At 40.0% G+C, this 20,626-nt stretch overlaps 1 protein-coding gene across 5 annotated transcripts in view; it reads left to right on the plus strand.

The window, feature by feature from the left end:
- The window catches only part of POC1B (POC1 centriolar protein B), a 101,515-nt gene that overhangs the window by 60,341 nt on the left and 20,548 nt on the right, over positions 1-20,626 (plus strand). The window contains exons 11-12 of one of the 5 annotated variants that reach the window (XM_036018594.1): positions 3,205-3,213; positions 8,164-8,244. The exons of 3 other annotated variants lie outside the window; for them this stretch is intronic. In XM_036018594.1, coding sequence (XP_035874487.1) covers positions 3,205-3,213; positions 8,164-8,229 — 75 coding nt within the window. In that variant the 3' untranslated portion in view covers positions 8,230-8,244. Of the gene's footprint in view, positions 1-3,204; positions 3,214-8,163; positions 8,245-13,233; positions 17,464-20,626 lie in introns of those variants that run through there. One more of the 5 variants, XM_036018591.1, reaches the window with a different exon arrangement.

Consider the following 20,626-nt stretch of genomic DNA (forward strand, 5'->3'; position numbering starts at 1 on the left):
GAAAAGCCTTCACTTTGAGGACCTGGAGCTCAGTCTAATCCACGCTCACTGTTTCTTCTCCTCTCAGTGCCACCCAGGTGACATCTCACTTGCTGTCACAGAACACATTTTCTTCTTCATTGCCTGTTCATTGCCTGTTAGAGGTGTTAAATGTACTTGTGGTCTTCTCCTTAAAAGCAGTTGTTTCCCTTTGTTAATTCCTCCTGGTGGATTATGCAGGCATTCAGAAATATTTCTAATACTTGCAATTTTGTTTGTACAAATTCCATACAGGTAATTTATTTACTCAGCATATCCAGTATCTTCAAAAATTGAGAGCACTCAGCCTTTCAATTTGAATTCATTAACCTTTGCAAGACAGGTTATTGTTGCCCTCTGTCCTGCTAGTCAGTCCTAGGACAAATGAGAGGAATGCATGGTCTGCGGTGACACTGCTATGACGTTGTCACTACAGAAAGGCATGCTGCTTAAGTTCACAAATTGTGGAGAGTCAGGTTTGGCCCTTCTAGTGAGAGGAGCAAAAACTAGGTGGTTTTGAGATGTGCTGCCTTCTTAGGAGGTAGGTTAAAATTGGGTGTTCCTGACCTTGGAGATACCACACATCTTCAGACACCTTGGGTCCACACTTTGAGACTCACTCTTCCTGCCCAGCACCTTCAAGCTTTGCAAGGCCTCATGACCCGAGGAGTCCAGATGTTCTCGACAAGCTGTTTGCTGTGGAGGTTGCTAACTGTCACCTAGCCATTGATAGCAGGGTGTCCAGCCTTAGATGGTAATCCAGAGGTGCCAGAGTCAGCTAGTCTATGTTATAGCAAGCTAACTCAGGAATATAGTGTATGTGCGACTTCTAGAGGACAATTCTGTATAATAAACTCATGACAGGTTTGCAGTTGTGATACGAAACAGAATAAGACTGAAGAGCATAATTATTATCCATATAAGGATAATATTAAGTTAAATTTTATAAAATTGCCATTTTGTAGGTAAAATGGTCTAATATCAGGATTTCCCATGGTTCAACCCAGTACATAAGCATTAAAAGGAAGACTTCACTGTTACATAGAATTGTGTGCTTGATCTACATAAAAAACAAAACAAAACAGGAAAGCACAGGAAGACAAAAACTTGTTTTCTATAAACTAGTTTGAGATTAGGCTTATGAAGTCCTATCTAGGTAGATTCTTTTATAACCTGGAAGATCACTGCCTCCAGACAAGGTATGAAGACTCTTGGTTTTAGATATTTTACTGGGGCATTTTCTGAAGGAGTAGATGCTCATAAAGCATTTAGACTTTCATAAAGATTCTCTTTAGAATTCCAGTCAAGATGGAGGCATAGGTAAACACAGCTCACCTCCTCGCACAACCACATTGAAACTACAACTAAACTATAAGACAGCCGTCACTTAGAACAGTCAGAAATCAAGTTGAATGGAAGTCTGACAGAATTAGAGAGACCACATCCATCCAGACTGGTAGGAGGGACAGAGATGCAGAACTGGCTGGTCCCACATCCATGATAAAAATTTGGGAGGGATATCTTCGGAATGAGGAGTCAGCCCAACACCAGGCCCCCCAGCCCAGGGTTCCAGTGCCAGGATGAAAAGTTCCCATAACTTTTTGCTGCAAAAACCAGCTGGGATTGAGTCAGTAGAAGAAACTTCTGGAGTCCCAAGCAGTTTCTTTTAAAAAACCCACACACAGATTTACTCAGACTCACTGCCTCTGAGCTCCAGCACCAGGGTAGCAGCTTGAAAGTCACCAGTGTCATACAGGAAGAACTGAAGTGTCTGGCATCAAGGAGAGAAATGGGGGGGCAGCTCTCTCCCAGACAGAAAAGCAGGCAGAGGCCATTGTCCCTTTTCTGAACCCTCCTCCCACAGAGCCACAGAATTGGCAGGCAGGTACCATATCTGAGACTCCATCAACCTGGCTAAAAATGTTTGCTCAGCCTTGGAGATCACCTAAGGCTCCATCCCACCCAGCTTACAGATCAACCCAAGTTGTTAACAATGGCTTTTTTATATGAATGGCTGGTCCTGGCTCATGCTTCACGTCTTTCTCAATTCTCTCAAATAAGCAACAGCTGCCTCAGTGAACCCCCCAACCCTTGTACCTCTTGCTAAGTGGCCCAAAGCCTGGCACTAAAAGCAGCCAGCTTAAGTTCACAGCTTGTTTTCACCTGGGAACCTCCAAGCCCAATACAAGTAGCAGCCGTCTCAGATTGCTTTATAGTTCATGCAGTGTGGCCCTAGGTAGAACACTGGTGGGGGCTGACCTTGGCCTGCAACACCCAGGAAACTTCAGCACCACCACCCTTCCCCTGCACAGCTGATTCTCCACAGAAGGTGGAAGCTGGTGGTAAGTGGTCACAGCCAATCTTTGCAACTTACTGGCCTGGGTAAATCCGTCCCATTGACCTGCCAACAGCAACCAAGGCTCAACTACAAGAGGAAGGTGTATTCAGCCTACACAAAGGGCATGTTTCAAGTGCCCAGCTTGGGTGATGTACTATATATACTACAGGACACCTACTACATTAGGCCATGTTACCCATATAGGAAGTCATAGCAGCTCTCCTAATACATACAAACAAACACAGGGAGGATGCCAAAATGAAGAGACAAAGAAACATGGCCCAAATGAAAGAACACATCAAAACTCCAGGTAAAGAGCTAAATGAAATGGGGATAAGCAATCTGTCAGATTCAGAGTTCAAAACACTATTTATAAGGATGCTCAAGGAACTTAGGGAGGATCTCAGCAGCATAAAAAAGACCCAGTCAGAAATGAAGGATACACTAATTAAAATAAAGAACAACTTACATGGAAACAACAGTAGAGTAGATGAAGCTGAGAATCAAACCAATGACATGGAACATAAGGAAACAAAAAACAATCATGCCAAACAAGAAGAAAAAAGAATCCAAAAAAATGAAGATAGTATAAACAGCCTCTAGGACAACTTTAAGAGGTCCAACATTTACATCATAGGGGTGCCAGAAGGAGAAGAGAAAGAGCAAGAGATTTGAAATCTATCTGGAAAAACAGTGAGAGAAAACTTGCCTAATTTGGAAGAAAATAGACATACAAGTCCAGGAAGTGCAGAGAGTCCCAATTATGATGGGTACAAGAGGCCCACTCCAAAACATGTCATTATTAAAAGGCCAAAGATTAAAGATAAAGAGAGACTCTTAAAAGCAAGAGAAAAGAAGTTAGTTACTGAAAGGTTGCCAGATGGGAGGGGAGAGGGGTCGAGTGGGTGAAGAGGTGAGGGGATTTGTAAGAAGTACAGATAGGTCATTACAGAATAGCCATGGGGATGTAAAGTACAGTATAGGAAATGGAGTAGCCAAAGAACTTGTACTAATGACCCATGGACATGAACAATATTGTGGGAATTGCCTGAGGGGGAGTGGGGCGCTGAGTCAGGGGGCAAAGGGGGAAAATCGGGATAACTGTAATAAAATATAATTTCTTTAAAAAAGAAATGTCAGGCCTGGCTGGCGTAGCTCAGTGGATTGAGCGCGGGCTGCGAACCAAAGTGTCGCAGGTTCGATTCCCAGTCAGGGTACATGCATGGGTTGCAGGCCATGACCTCCAGCAGCCGCACATTGATGTTTCTCTCTCTCTATCTCTCTCTTTCTCCCTCCCTTCCCTCTCTAAAAATAAATAAATAAAATCTTTAAAAGAAAAGAAAATAAATGTCTTTAGCTCTGACCAGTATGGCTCAGTTAGTTGGAATCTCTTGCAAAACAAAAGGTTGCCAGTTCTGTTCCCAGTCAGGACACATGCCAGGGTTGTGGGTTCAGTCCCCAGGTTTTGGGTTGTGTCCCTGGTCAGGGTGCATGTAAGAGGCAACTTATTGATGTTTCTCTGTCACATAATGTCACTGTCTCTTTCTCCCTAACTTCCTCTCTCTCTAAAAATAAATAAAATCTTAAATAGAAAAGAATAGATTTTGAGTGCTTTTAAGAGTTTTTTCTTTTATTTCTTGAAACTTTTTTTTCTTTTTTCTTTTCCATCCCTCCCACCTTCTCCCCTTTGGCAACCATTAGGTTGTTCTCTATATCTGTGGGTAGGTTTCTGTTTCGTTTTGTTTATTCATTTATTTTGTGTCCTTTAGATTCCACATACAGGTGATACTATGAAGAGTATCTGTCTTTCTTCACTTATTTCACTTAGCATAATACCCTCTCGGTCCATCCATGTTGTCACAATGGCAAGATTTTATTCTTTTTCATTGCTGAATAATATTTGTGTGTGTGTGTATATATATACCAAATCTTACTTATTAATTTATTCATTCATAGACATCTGCGTTGCTTTTATGTTTTGGCTGTTACTAGTAATGCTAGAGTAAACATAAAGGTACATTAGAGTTTTTGTTTCCTTTGGATAAATACCCAGATGTAAAACTGCTGAATCATATGGCAGCTCTACTTTTAGTATTTTTGGGAACCTCCATACTGTTTTCTACAGTGGCCACACTAATTTCCAATCCCACAGGTTTCCCTTTTCTCCACATCCTTACCAGCACTTGCTATTTGTTGATTTAGTGATATTAGCCATTATGACATGTATGGGGTGATATTTCATTGTGTCTTTAATTTGCATTTCCCTAATGATTAGTAACGTTGAGCGTCTCTTCATGTCAATTGTTCATCTGTATCTCCTCTTGGGAGAAATGTTTTTCAGGTCCTCTGTCCATTTTAAAATTGGATTTATTTATTTACTTACTTATTATCTATTGGTGTTAAGTTGTATGAGTTCTTTATATATTTTTTATATTAATCCCTTATTGAATATATCATTTGCAAATATTTTTGAAAACATTTTATTTATTTACTTTTAGACAGAGGGAAAGGGTTGGAAAAAAGGAGAGAAACATCAATGTGTGGTTACCTCTCCTGTGTCCCCTATTGGGGACCTGGCCCGCAACCCAGGCATGCGCCCTGACTCGGACTCGAACCAGCAACCCTTTGATTGACTCGAACCAGCAACCCTTTGATTCACAGGCAGGCACTCAATCCATTAAGCTACACCAGCCAGGGCTGTTTGCAGATACCTTCTCTCATTCAGTAGGTTGTATCTTTAGTGTGTATACATAATCTCTTTAGTTCATTGATAGATAATTCATTAGAAAACAAAAGTGAAATCACTTTTATCGATTTGTCTTCCCATTAACCAGCTGGTAATTCTAAATCTGTGGTCTTCTCTATACCTTGGCTGTTTTCCTTTTGCTTCTGCACAACGAATGAGACATAGTTGTGAAGGAGATTTGTTTCTAGTCTAACATGAAGCACCATTGCTTTAAATATGTACTGTGAACTTTGCCTGTGATTATAATTTAAAAATCCAGAGAAATACTGGAATTCAGTAAAAGCAATATTTAAAGATGAGTTTGGTTTTTGTTATTGTGGTTACCGATTATTTGGGGATTTATTTGTTTGGTTTTTGTAAACGGGAAGAAAATTTCCTTAGAAATTTATTTCATCAAGATGAGGCATAAAAAGATTACTCTTTAAACCTTAATTTGTCAAATTCCGTAGGATAAAAGCAGGTTTGTTATGGTGTAGGAAATAGCTGGCTTCTATTTCAACTTTGGCTTGAGTTACTGTATGTGCAGGAGGGTTTCTAATATCCCTGCTCCGATGCCTTCTTACTACACAGCAGAAATTATCTCATTCAGTATAACAGTCAGTGTCTTTGTGGCTTGCACTTGTGTCTCTAACACCAGGCAGGAAACCTGATACAATACTTTGGGATTAAAATAAGGTGTCACCAATATATATTTTTAAAAGGTTGTTGTAAAATAGTGTTTTTGTAAAGGCATATACTGTCTGTCTTATAGACATATTTAATAATATTGATCTCAAATTTTTGAATCTTTATTCTCATTATGTTGTCACTTATTATATACTGATTTCATAAAAAAATCATTCAGGTCAAGATTCCATTGAATCTTGTAATGTTTTCATTTATTCAGTTTCAATGAGACCAGGGTTTTGTCATCAAATTTGTATAAAGGCATTTAACATTTTCATTGATGTGATATAGCCACATAAGATGTTCCAGTTCCCCTACCCCACTCAAAAGGCTAGCAGCAAGACAGGAATTTCTCTTCTGTATCCTAATATAAAATGTTTTTTTGTTTTTTAATACTGATTATATCCCTGGTTGGTGTAGCTCAGAGGATTGAGCACCAGCCTGCGAACCAAAGGGTTGCCAGTTCAATTCCCAGTCAGGGCACATGCCTGGGTTTCGGGCCAGGTCCCCAGTAGGGGGCGTGCAAAAGACAACCACACATTGATGTTTCTCTCCCTTTCTTTCTCCCTCCCTTCTCCTCTGTAAAAATAAATAAATAAAATCTAAAAATATTTAAACTCATAAATAAATAAAAACTACTGACTAAACAAAATATATTTATAATAATCGGGGATTATTACAATTTTTTATTTATATATAAACATATTTCTGTTTTGAAGTATTAATTTTGTTATTTGTCCTACAAATGAAGAAAATGAAGTTGATAATGGAGCCAGTGTTTTCCTGAGTGTCAGAAAACTGCACTCTTCTCAGGGAACTGAAGCAGTATCTCATCTTCACTCTGTCAGCTGTGCAGAGAACATGAAAGTAATGTGTACATTTCTTTAGAGTATGGGACAGTATTTCAGGTCAACTTAATTCTTTACAATAAGCTGAGAAGTTGCAATCACATCATAGAAAAATATCAGTGTCTATAGTTTTTTGCTGCTCATCAATCAAAATAGTTAAGCAACACTACATGAAAATGTTACATTAGAAGCTGAGGGGAGGTGTCAAGCTGGCCACCTTACCTCAAGAGACTTACAGCCTAGCTAGGCAGAAATAACAGTGTAAGAAACAGGTGGCAGTTTTGGTACACCTGATGTCAGTGTGCATGGTGCTAAATGGAAGGTGGTTAATGGGAGCATTCAGAAAGGATCACTAATGGTCTAGAGGACTCCTCTAGAAGAAAATCTTTGGCCAGTTCTTGGCCTGACCACAGATGGATAGAATTTTGATAGGGACATTCCAGTGGGGACAGCAAGGTATAAGTAGATCCCTCAGAAGTAATTGAAAATACAATACATACCACGGCAATAAAAGCCCATCAGTCAAGTTTGAGATCTTTAAGTTGATTAACTCAATAGATAGCAGATGTAGAAGGCAGGGAACACAGCCACTCACATTTTTTGCTCTCAGTATTTTTAAATAACTGTTCTGTGCCACTTACTGTTGACATTAGAAAAAGTAAACAAAACAAAAACACCTGTTCCAGAGAAGTCTACATTCTACATTGTAGTAGGGGAGGCAAGCAATTCACAAATTCAAAAAATAGTCTATATAGTATAGTAAACAAAAAAATGCAAAGGTGAAAAAGCACTGCAGGCAGATAGGAAGAGGGTGTAATTTACATAGGATGGCCCTGACCAGAATCACATTACTGGTGACATTTGAGTAAAGAACTGAAGGAATGAAGGGAACAAGTCATGTGAGTATCTGGAAAGAGCAGGCAATGGGAGCAATGCTAGAAGGCCAGATGGAGAGTGAGGCAGGAGTCACGGAGAGTTTCCTTCAGAGGAGGGACATGATCTTACCTGTTCTAACAGGCTGGCTTCAGCTGCTTACTGTGTTGAGAATTGGGTGGGTAGGGGAGGGTGGTGGAAAGGGGAACCAGGAGATGAATTAGAAAGGTAGTGAAATAATCCAACAGGAGAGGATGGTTGCTTGACCTGCATTGCTAGCAGAGGAGGTGATGATAAGCAGTGGGATTCTGGATGTATTTTGAAGGCAGAGCCAAGAGGATTTCCTGATAGACAGGCTGTCAGCTGTGGTTTTCCCTCTGTCCTTTCCCCAGGGACGGGCAGTAAAGTGTAGCCCTGGGTAATCTCAGGATGGCCTAATCTCCTGGCTTCAAATTGTTTTGCCAGTGGGGTTGCTGAAAGAAAAAGAATTGTGGTGTTTTCTGTCACCTTCTCTAGGATCAGTAAAGTGATCAACTGAACCAATGCAAGAGATCCTCTGCTGTTGCTGTGACTTTGGGAAGTGCAGTGATAAAGCACACTCCTTAGATGTCATTTAGATTGGTATTTTTCAGCAAAGTGTATTCGTTTTGCTTCTGGAAAGGTTTTTGCATGAGACTATTTTTAGGAAGAAAATGGTTATGTACTTTCATGGAGGTTGTCATATGGAATATGCTATGTGAAAAATACTAATATATTGACAAAATATATGGACATATAAAGAGTAAACTTGCACATAAAGAGAGAATATCTCCATGGCTGTTGTGGCAACCGTTTGTCCTGGTTGCTAAACAACATTGCGTAACTAGTTCAGTTAGTCCAGTTCCTAACTGCTTATGTAAGCAAAGATTTGGAAAGAGTTACTTGAAAGAACATAGTGTATGCTAACCTAAATGTCTTAAAACTAAAATTTATAACTTTGAGAATATAAGATGGCAATATGCAATTTATTGTCCCCAGATTTCCATTTCCCTTTCTAGGAAAATTAATAAAAATCATGTTGTACAAAACTTCTGCCTTTATTACTTATTATAGGCTAATATTCCTTGGTTTGCATATAACAGCCTCTAAATTTGGAGATAGGTGAGGTTGTCTTTTAAATTTCTAAACTTTGCAACAGTTTAAGGTGGCATTTGATTTGTAAGTTTAGCGCACATGATTTCGGAAGGAAGGTATGTTTGTGTGTAGCTTTGTTGTTTACTAAGCTTTGGGAAACATTTCATCTGTAAGCATGGGTTCAGAGCTGCCTCCCACCCTTGCTCTAAGCATGTGAAAGGAAATGAACATAGGCATTTGCAAAATCTGTCTCTGAACTCACTGGCTAGTGCATTCCACGATTTATCCTCCTTTTATTTAAAGACTTTTTTGTCAAGTGATCAGATACAGTAATTTTCTTATCCAGTGACCCAAAAAGTTAAGTGTCCCTCTAAAATGCTTAGTAGCAGTAAAAAGAATTCTTATCAGAGTTGGGAAATAATTTTAAAACTGACAAGAAAAAAATTCTGAGATGTTCTAAATTATGGCAACCAGAGCATGAAGAGAAAGAGACAGAGCAGTTAGGCAGTGTGCCTTTTATACCTGGGGCCAGCTGATAGGTACTGCTCCTATCCCTGAGTTTATGTTGGAATTCTTCATTAACTTCCAGGTGGCTATTTCTACAATTATCAAAAAAAAAAAAACAGACAGACACAGCCAGACTCCAGGAGCCTCAGCTTCTTCCTTCCACATGAACTTCCCGGACTCTTGCCTACAAATAACCAGTCCGAAGAAGCAACGCTTCTTCCTCATGGACTCTGCACCTATCCCTGCACCACCCGCCTCACTTTATCCCATCCCTTTATCTGTAGCCAATATAAATTCTTTCGAAACAACTCATATCTTCCATCCCCAAAACGTGATGTTGTCAAAAAGCGCTCCTCAACTCCAGGGCGGCGGCCACCCAGCGGCAGCCTTTCTACCCAGCGCTGCTGCTGCTGGTGTAGATCTCAGGTCCCAGGACCTGTTCCTTCATGGCTTAATAAACCCTTTCTTTTAAAAAGGCCTTTGGCCATGGTGACTGTGACTAAGTTTCTGAGTTTAACACACCATTGCCCTTTAAAATTGTAAGAAACAAGGGAATTAAATTGTCAGATATTTTAAAAATAAGACATACCTGATAATTAACAGAAGTAAAGGATGAAAAACACATTTTTCACAGATTTCTTACCACTTAAAAAATAGAAAATATAACACATATGTATTTAGATATGTTATTTTAGAGATAAGAGAGAAAGTATTAATGCTAGAGATGGGAAGGGACTATTTCCAAATGAGTTGTATCCTTGCTTTTGAAGTACATCAGGAGCTATACATTATAAAAAGTCCCAACAGTTGTGAATGTGATAGCTGACTTAAAAAAAAAATGCTTTAGGGTTGTAAGGTTTTTTTGTGTTGGTTTTTTTTTTTTTTTTTTAGTTTTAAAAAACTAAAACTTTTTAGTCTGTTAAAAGAATATAGGATATTTTTGGTTTGTTTTGGTTCTGGGTTTTTTTGTTTTGTTTAGAAATAAAGATCTGGAAATCTATAAAATGTACTGAGATAGTAAAAAGAGATTAATAGTGTGAGTTAGAGGCTTTCTTACTTCCTCCAAATAAAATGCACTTTTTAATAAAAATGATAATAGTCAGGAAGTTCCATGTTTGATTTAGCCAAACTGAAAATTTTACTAATTTGAGCTTCATTCCTTCTAATTTCAAGATCACAGGGAAAGAAAGCTTACATTAATTTCTTTTACTAAAAAATTTAAACTAATTAAAGCTTTTAAGATAACCCTAGTTAAATAATACTTTATGTAGTAAAACTGGTCCTTATTGCTGTTGACAAAAATGATTTAGGACTTGTGGGGGCACAAAAAATAATTTTCCTCCCACCTTCTAAGTGCCTCTAGCTGGGTTAATAATCAAATTAACATGAGACAGAGTAACAGGAGAAAATGTCCAAAGTTTATTGTAGATGTACATGTAGGGGTGCTATAAGACCCTGAGACCCAAGGATGCATTGGGCGGTTGGGGTTTATATGCCATTCTAGGAAAAGGAGAAGGAAGCAGGGCCTGGGTTTTAAAGAGAAAGCGGGTAACTCACAGGTAGAGGAGAAGGGCAAACATGTGGTCGGCAAACTCTTGCTGGGCAAGAGACAGTGGAGCAGAGTGGGAAGTTCAGCAAACAAGCTCTGCTGAGTTTCTCCCTGCCTGGCACATTCAGTTTATATTATGATGCTGAGGTGTGTAATGTTTCCTTCCTTTAAGCAGGTTTTTCTTTCTGAATTCCTTTATGCAGGTAAGGGGGAAGGTCAAAAGTTCTTAGTCTTTTGTTTCTTAATAACCTGCAAAACTTTGCTCACCCTCCACTTAAACTTTTCTGTGTGAAATGTATATATGTGTGTATATAAATGAGTAGGTAGGTAGGTAGGTAGGTAGATAATTGTATGTGTACGTGTATGTATGTGCAGGGGGGAGAGAGAGAGAGAAAGACTAGGACTCTACAAAAGGATTTTATAAAACATGCTATCTGGGAGCCCAACAGAGTAAATACATTTTAGAATTTCCTTTAGAAAATTAGCACATTTCTGGATACTGGAGGTGTTGAAGCTCCAGGTATTACTTCTGCCTTCCAACTTCCTGAGATACTGTATTTCTCAACAGTAACCCCCAACTGCTGCAGTAATATCTGTTGACGGTCCCAGGACGGGGAATCTAAGCTGTATCCCGAGATCCCACAGCTGAGACAGAGGCATGCCGAAAATGCCTGACAGCTCTCAGCCCACACATCCAGTAACAACTGGTTCCTTCCTCTTCCTGGGGAAGAGCAACATCCTCTGGGATGATAAGAAATGCACCCTGAGGAATGCAAGAACAGCAGTGAGTTTTTCACACAGGAAATTACTTCGGGAGCACTCTGAAAACTGCTGTCTCCTGGACAGTCAGCTCATAACAAGCTTCCTGCTGACCTACAGGCCAGTTAACTGTGGAGCTAAATGCCATTTGTGGGTCTTTTTTTTTTTTTTTTTTTTTTTGGATTTTTGTGGAAAATAGTGAACTTAGCTTTCAGTTGTTCTATACATCTCTGCCCATATGATTTAGAGTTATTTGGTGCTGCTTATACAGTGGAGCTAAGTTACCTATGCCTTATTTCACTACTTGTCAGCTAATGATTTGGTGGAAGTAGGCAGCAAGTCTGCCAAAGTGAATTTTTCAGTCAGTTCTTTGTACTTCATGAAGTCAGGTTATGTAAAATATATTAAAACTTCAGAGAGATTAAAAACCTTATCAGCTGAGTGAGCTGGCTATTAAGGCCTCCTGTTGGTCTTTGCCTAGTTCTTTATGTAGTTTTCAACTTCTTTGCTTTTACTTTCTAAGATAGTTGGGCATCAGTAGAAACTAGCATACTGTGTACACAGTCATACATGCTCAAGAATACATGAAGCTCTGTTGCTTAAATTCCACCAACCCCATCATTTAAAAATTCAGATGAACTTGAATTGACTTTTACAATTAATGAATGTTCCGGTATAATTTGACGTCTTATTTTTTCCTAATTCCTACAATATTTTCTTTTTCCTTTGCTTGAGATAATCATGGCCACTTCAAAGCCCAGTTTCTATATCACATGTGCGTTTTAAATTGCTTTCCAAATCTCTGCAGAATTTTGGTAGGTTTCAATGTTTATGGTGGCAAAATTCTTTTTGTTTGGGTTATTTTACCAAAACACATAAGAATTACTTGTTGTTTGTTTTTAGCTGAAGGGGACTTGAAGAAAGAATGCCAGGCATTTCCTCTTCCTTTTCAGAATGTCTTTTTAATGAACATTCCTTTCCCCTCCTATGAACAAACCATCTTAACTCAGTGAGGAGCCTCTGTCTAGTTTTTAATAATACAATCTCTTTGTTTCCCTAGACCTAAAGAGGTAGTTCCTTCGTGAATTTACAGTTTGCACCTCCAACCTCCCTTTTAGCTTTACAAGCTTTCTTTACAAACTTTTAAGCCCATTTAACCAGTTTCCTACATAAATTCTTTGTTAAAATAACTGTTAAATGGTTTCAGTTTTCCTGCTGGATACTGAATGATCATCCTAAAGATTCTAAATTATTCTAAAGAAATAAGACGTATGGACAAAGACTTCTATTCAAGGATATTTATTCTAGCATCATTTACAATAACAAAAAAATGGACATGAATCAAATGTCCTTTAAGACAGAGAATTTAATCAAAAGTATAGTATATGAGTACATGGAATATTATGAATATTCCATTACAGTATTGCTCTGCCAAGGGGGTTAATACTCCTCCCTTCACCCCTCTAGTACCAGATTGTTGGGGTTGTGGGGTGCAGGAGGAAGCACTGGACTACAGGGACCTGTCTAACTAGAGGGTGGGGCAATGCAAAGCCTGCAAAAGTTTGGAAAGTTGATTGGTTCTTTTGAAAAAGCACCTTGTCCATCCCAAACCCAGGCTAATATAATCTGGGGAACAAAGAAGCTCCCTCGCTCCCTCTCACTCTCTCTCTGTCACTCTCTCACCCAGGAACACACAACCAGGTGCATCTAGCAGCTGCAGGGCTGGCAGCTGGTGGTATGGGCTCCAAAATGACTAAACTCTCTTGCCCACCTGGTAATGTACTCACCCCGTGTGGTGCACATTCTTTCTCCATAGCCATGTGGCCAAAGCAGCTGCATTGCTGGCAGCCACGTGGACTGTACCACTGGAGCAGCCAAAAACAAGCTAAACTGTCACAGGTGGTCACAGCTAACCAGGTTCTTGGTGATCACAGACAAAGAATTGAACCAGACACACAGAGGGTTTATAGCAGAAAGAGAGAGAGCAGATTTATTAAGCAATAGTACACTCCACAGAAAATGGGAGCAGGCTAACTCTGAGCAGAGATTGACTTTAGGGGCTGAAGGATTCTGTTCTTACAGGATGGATATTTCCTGGCTTTTTGGCGGGCTTTTATTGCACCTGTACAAGTAGTTATGTTACTTTAAATCTACTGTGCATGCAGTCTCCCATGATTTTTCTTGATTGGCCACCGGGGAACAGGTCCCACAATGTTAATTTATTATAATGTTATTATAATGAAGCAGGAGTCATGTAACATCTTCTGTGCAGGTGCATTCGTGATTCACCATGATTCAATGCTTTTCCAGAAGCGGGGACAACCTGTCTTAGAACAGGGTCTCTGTCCTGTATTGTATCCTCTATCTTAGCCCTGGGGCACCTCCTGAGTATCCTTCTTCCTCATTATCTCCTGCCTCAAAGCAGCCTGGATTGAGCCTGAGATTGCTTAGCAGATGCTTGTGGGCTCCAAAAGGACTAAGCTTTAATATGAAGCAGAAACGCTGGACATTGGTTTCTGTTTTGGCCTTGCTGAAGACATGATTGACTCTTCCTGTAGCAGAATGAACAGAAATTGTAATGGGGTAGGTCGGAGCAGAAGTCCCTGGAAAACATTGGACCCCCCTCCCCCCAGAAAAGCAGAAAGGCAGGGGGTGGAAAAGGGTGCCCATGGAGCAGAAGACACAGAGCTTAGGGCATATTTGCATAACAAAGGCAGATTGAAACAGCCCTTCAGGAAAGGAGGGGCTGGGAAGGAGGCTGCTGCCAGGGGCAAACTATAAACAAAGACAACCTGACTGTGAGAACCTGGGCTGGCAGAGTCACTCATGGCACAGCTTGGGTTGGTGGGGGGAGCAAATACAGCACCTGCATGAGCTGCAGGGGCCAAATGCCCTACCCTGGACTAACAAATGTTTGTGCAACTGAGCTGGCTGGGAAACTTTTGCCCTTACTAAAAATGGCAGCCAAAAGAGGGTCAAAAACACTGGGGAGCTGACAAAAATGTCAGACAGGAATTTTTGAGCCAAACCTTTAAATTGCAGAGTGCAGAGAAACATGAGGTCTAGAGCTCTGGGGGTATGTGGGCTTTTTGCCCCCGCCCTAGCTAGCCCAGTCAGTCACAGGGAACCTTAAGTCCAGAAACTAGGTATGTTCCCACAGACCTCGTTGTTTAGACATGTCGTCAGTGTCCCTCCCACACAGAAGATGGCTGGTGGCACTAGGGGGACCTGCTTGGCCAAGCACACACTGATAAGCTGATGGCTGGAGTAAAGGCAGCTCTGGAGGGGAGAAATGGGCACTGTGAAGACTCAGGCAGGTTGCTCACGGACTTGTTGGAGCTGCTTGGAGCTGAACTGTGACTGGGAATGCTGAGCTACAGACTTGTGTTTCTACAGGACAATACTTTGAGTGGCATATTCTGAAACTGGTCTGGCTTGGTCAGAGGGAGGCAAGTCCACTCCTGTTTGGGCGTTTGTAAAGGGGACAGGACTTAATGGCAGAAAGGCTTGCTCTCGCTGGCTCTCTTGCTTGCTCGCACACTAGGTATGAAGAAGTCACTCTTTTGCTTTGGGGCTTGATGCAAGCTTTCTCTCTCTCTCTGAGCTTTTGGCATTTATATGTTTTGGGCCTCTGGCCCCACTCCACACATGGGCAAGAGCACTCGTGGGACCAGGCAGATGCCCAGCCCACTAGGGGCTTAGACCCGCAGGTGATGGGAGCCCACTCCTGGAGGCAGGGTTCGATGCTGGGACATGTGCCTCCCTGGGCTCCAGTCTCTGAGACACTATGTACAGCACACAGTTCCTGGACCACTACTTGGAGACTGAGAAGAGCGCACTGCAGATGCTGAAACAGAGAGCTGCTGTGAGAGGAGGGCAATTCTGAAACCCAGGAGTGCACATGCCAGAGAGGGTAGAGATCTTTTTGCATGGCCAGCTGATGGACAGATAAGGATATGGGGAACTTCTGGGCATGGTTTTGGCTTGTAGTCTTTTGGAGAGTAAGGGAAGTTCTGGGTCTCATGGGAGAGAAGTGCTCAGATCAGGAGTGCTCTCAGCACCCCCAAGGTTAGAACCTCATTAATAAACAAACACCTGTTTCCCTCAACATAAATTACTACATCATGTATAAGAGTGCCATGTGGTCAGATCCCAATTTGTACAAAATGGGACAGTGGAAACTCAGATTGTAGTTTCTGTTTTCACACAAGTAAACCATGCCATACCATAGTCTCCTGTGTGTGGATGCTTTCCTTGTGAGTCTGTGGAAGAACATAACTTCCACTAACAACACTGGATCAGTAGAAAAATTAATGAGGAGAAAACCATTGTTAACATGCTAAAGTATAGTCTCCCAGGACGAGGTTGCAGGTATTAGAACCTGTAACCTAAGAGAAGAGGCCCTGCCCTCTATCCCCTGGACCTCAGAGAGCAGACCTCATGGAGCTGCACCCTAACCAGGCGTGGCACCAGCCGCTGGTTCCAGTGCATCTAAGGAGGTTCAAAGCTGTCTCTGGGAAGCAGCTGACAGGAACAGCAAGCGAATTTGGAGCAAGCCTCTTCTGTGCCTCTGGTCTTCGGTCTCCTCTCTGTGCCATCTACGGACAGAACCAGCTGACACGAGAAAACTGCAGTGTGCAGAGCCCTGGTCTCATTTTTACAGAGCAGGCCTTTGAAGGTGGAGATAGAATCAAGAGACATTCTGTAAGAGGAATTATTGAATTAAAGGATAGGAATTTTAAAAAAAAAAAAGGCTTTCTAAGGCAAATTCACTCTAGAATATGTATACAAGTTTGGATTCCTACTGGTAATATATGAGCATGCCTATTTTCTACATTACAACGTATATACTGTTAGATTTATTAAATTATTTAATTTTTAAATAGCCTTCAAAAATGTAATAAGCAAGAAATATTAAGTTAATTTCTATTTTTTAGGACTTGTGAGCTTTAAACTTTTTGACAAATAAAAATTGAATCTATTTAAGTTGTACAAAGTAATGTGTGTATATATACCACAATCCAACTAATTAACATATTTATTACCTATTGTTACAGTGACTTGGGAGCATTGACTTTATCTTATGATTACTGTTTATTTATATTTCTATGAATTGCCTATTTGTATACCCTGCTAATTTTTCTATTTTTTTATTTTAAATTGTAATTATAATTTAGACAGTTGACACACTTTGCCATGTGCTACAAATATATTTTTCTTGTTTGTCATTTCCCCTTGAATTATTTCTGATTGTTGATCAGTTTAGCTGCATTCCTTTCTTGAAAAAATATAATTACTTTAATTTGATGACTTCATTGGAGTCTATGCAAAAAAAGTCTCTCTTTACTCTCCAAATGTATCTCCAGATACTCTTCCTAAGGTTTTATTTTTGACAGTTAAATCTTAAATTTTGTATTAACTAATTTTAGTTATGTTACAGATTATGGTTAACAAAGTGTCTCAATTTGTGTTGTTTTTTTGTCTTATTTACCTTCAGAAAACATTAAATTCTATGTCCTTATATATGTGTCAGAGACTTTCTCTTCTGTCTTATTGATCTGTTTGTTCTTGATCCATTATCATACCTTGTTAATTATTGTAGCTCTAAAATATTTTTTAAATATAGTACATAATTTTTCCTTCAAAAGTTTCTTGGTTATCTTGGCCTATTATTTAACCACATGAACTTCAGAATTATTTTTTCACTTTTATAAAAACATTGGAATGTTAATTGGCATTGCATTAGATTTATAAAATCATCTGAAGAGAATTTCCACTTTACTATCTTGCATTTGCTTTTAAAGCTTCACTGAATCAAATTTAGGAGCATGCCTATAAAATAGCCACCATCTTTTATATGCTACTAAGAGTTTTATCCCCTTACTATGGATGCACATACATTCTCTCCACAAAGTAGCCTTAAAGAGGTAAGGTAACTTGTCCAGAGTCACACCAGGTAGAAAGTGATAGAGGCAAGTTAGGGCCCAGATTGGACTAAGTTCGGAGCCCAAACTGTGTGCCGCTGCACCATACTGCTCCCCAAATACTTAGGATACCCACATCACATGCCTTGTCACTTTGAATGCTATTTTTTAGCCTCCTTGTTATCAGCATGGCTTAGCCTAAGTGAATATTTCTTCACCATATTATAATAATAGTAACCAAAAAGGCTCAATCAGTATCTCTGCTTTAAAGAGAAAAAGGAATGTTTTGAGGACCTCCAGCTCTAGCCAGTTCCAGTTTGGGAGCCTGTGGGGACATAGGCCCTAGAGTCAGTGCTTGCAATCAGTTGTAGAAGCTGCTTTAACATTTTATATATTGCCTGTTTCCACTTGCCAAGTACTCAGATCTTTGGCATGTACTAGATTTCTGCAAGCACAAATTCTTTTTTTTTTAATTCACTTGTTTAATTGAATTTATTGGGGTATCACTGGTTAATAAAATTGTATAGGTTTCAGGTGCACAATTTCATACATCAACTGTATGTTATATTGTGTGTTCACCACTCCAGTATTAGGCACTTAGTATTAGGATCCTTATCACAAAAGAATTGTGTTTAAGACACACTTGTCTCTTACTGGTTGTCCAGAAGGTGCGCCATATGGTACATTTGTCATAGGTTATTCAAGCCTAATTGTGGCTTCCTGGTACAAATAGTTATGTGATCTGTCATATCTGTACATCTGTTTCATAATGATGTAGTGGATCTACCACCTTGGCAGGGCTTTGTTATTACTTTTCTCTTACTCCCCCTGCCCCAGACCTCCAGCCTTACCCTGTCACTTTCATTGTTTGTTTTTTGTTTTTAAGAAAGGATATGCTTTGTGGTGGGAAATGTGTGTTCATAGGTTTTCTTTGGTGGTGGTATAGCTATGAGTTCTGGTGTGTGCAGGCATTATTTTCTTTGTGGAATAGATGATAACATCAGTTTCCATCAGATTTGGTTACCACGTGATTTTTATAAAGTGAGTTCTATTTTCCATTGGCTTTCATTTTTAAACTGAGCTATCTGGTTTTTTTCCTTCTTTTGGGGGTAGATATCCTCAATTTATTGAGGATAAATTTATTGGTAGATATCCTCAATTTATTGGGCTATAAATCTTGTAGGAAAGGTTCAAAAACAAACCCATAATATTTAGGGGGGGGGTTCTGGTGATTTGAGGTCATTTTATGGCTATGTGCCTATTTGCAGAAACCAAAGCTACCTCCTCCAACCTTTCTTTGTCTCTTGATATTATTATTCCTCAAATCACAACTACCCACAGTCCCAGGGGATCCAGTCCTTCCGTGTTCACAGCCCCCAGACTCAGGTCCCGGCTCTTCAGGAGTGATTATGTCAACAGTGCTGTTCCAGTGTTACACCTTGGCCCCTTGGTGGGACTTCCAGAGAATCTTCATGGTTCGCTTGGACAGTTTATTCTCTTTGAAGCTTCATGTTTAGTAAAATGAGTCTGTGCCCTCATTCTCTAAGGCTGACATTATGTGTAAAATAAATTCATTTTAAATGACTATAGCATTAGGCAAAGTACCATGCTGAGTATATGTTATCCTAAATTCAGAAATATGCATGTTGGGGATAATAATGATTTAATGACATTTCAGGATGTAAAAATTAAAATAATTATTTTAAATAGAACTGGAGATATATTATTACAATAAAGTGAAGACAGTTGTGTGCCTTGGAAAATCTGTTGAAAAGTTCAGTTTAACTAAAAATGTTCTCTTCCAGATTTGTACTTTTAGAAGATTCTGTGTTCTTTTTTTAAATCTTATTGTGTTTTTTTCCATTACCACGTATCCTCCTTATACCCCCTCCCCCTACAGTCACCACACTGTGGTCCATGTCCTGGAGTCCTTTTTCCTCTTTGCTCTATCCTGCCACCCCTTAGCAGCCCCATAGCTGCCATCCTGCTTTCCATCTATGAGTCTGTCCCCATTTTCCTTGTTACAGTTTTCTCCAAGATATTATGTTACTAGTATTTTAGTCAAGTGTTAAGTTTTAGTTCTGCTACTATGTGCTATGACTATTTTTATGTATTTATTAGTTAAGGAAAATGACATTCATGGATTTGTGTTTGTTTAGTTTTAGTTTTTGCTTTGGCTCTCGTTTCAGACAGTGCTCTTGGCAGCAGTGGTGCTGCTTCTGCCTGCGACGTGGGGTGTTTTAGCAAATGATTTCTTCCATTATATTCCGCAGCACAGCTTATTTCTTGCAAATGTTTTAGCTGTGGTATCCAGTCCTTAACTTATATAATTTTTCCTACAGTATGTTAGTCAAAATTCTTCTCCTAAACATAGAAGTATGTACTTTACAAGAATTCTGGCAATGAATTTGAAATGGAAAAATATCAGAATATACTGAAAGTCCTAGTCTTTTCCTCCTGCCTATACCCCTCCTGGTGCCATTTCTCACAACAGGGTGGGAGACTTGGATCTGATTGCTAGGATTTGTCCTTTCCCCTCTCCTTCTTATCTACCTGCCACAGGAGGAGCTGCACTGCTGGTGGGCGGGACATGGAGACTCTGGCCAGCCAGCTTGTTAAAAGCAGAAAGGCCAGAGCATATGGAATCAGTTTTTCTCTGACCGTGATTCTACAGACCCCAAATGAGTGAATCCTGGCAGGAATAGAAAAATCTCTCAGAGGGCTTGCTAACCACAGATGAACTCGATTTCTATAGAAGCTGAGGACAGGGTGGTGAACCTTGTGCTATAGCATGGAAGGAAGTGATTCAGCCTAAGTCAGGGGCTGGCTCAACAGACATGGTTCATTTATTTCTCAAATGCAAACGTGCCAAGCCCTAGGTAGAAGCAGGAGGTTGAGGGGAAGTATGTGTATAGTTTATAATGGTAAACCAAAGCCGTTGTGGAGATTTACATGGTACAGTAAGAGTGAATTGGGGGCATTTGACTAAATTGGGAGTGTGGGTGAAGTCCAATTAGAGAAAATGTTTTTCTGAAAAAGAAAACATTTGAGCTGAGATCTAAAACCTTGCTCTTCAAAATGTGGTCCGAGAATGGTTTATTTGGGCATCACCTGAGAGCTTATTAGAGATGCAGAGTCTCTGGTGCTACCCCAGACCTATTGAGTCAGACTCTGCATTTTAATGAGTTCACCAGGGAACTTGTGTGCACACTGAAGTTTGGGAAGTGCTGACCTAAAGTCTCAGTAGGAGTTGAGGGGAGAGAATGAGGAGTGCTGCAGGGTCCT

The sequence above is a fragment of the Phyllostomus discolor genome, chromosome 2 (assembly GCF_004126475.2).
Source record: "Phyllostomus discolor isolate MPI-MPIP mPhyDis1 chromosome 2, mPhyDis1.pri.v3, whole genome shotgun sequence".
Taxonomy (NCBI): Eukaryota; Metazoa; Chordata; class Mammalia; order Chiroptera; family Phyllostomidae; genus Phyllostomus; species Phyllostomus discolor.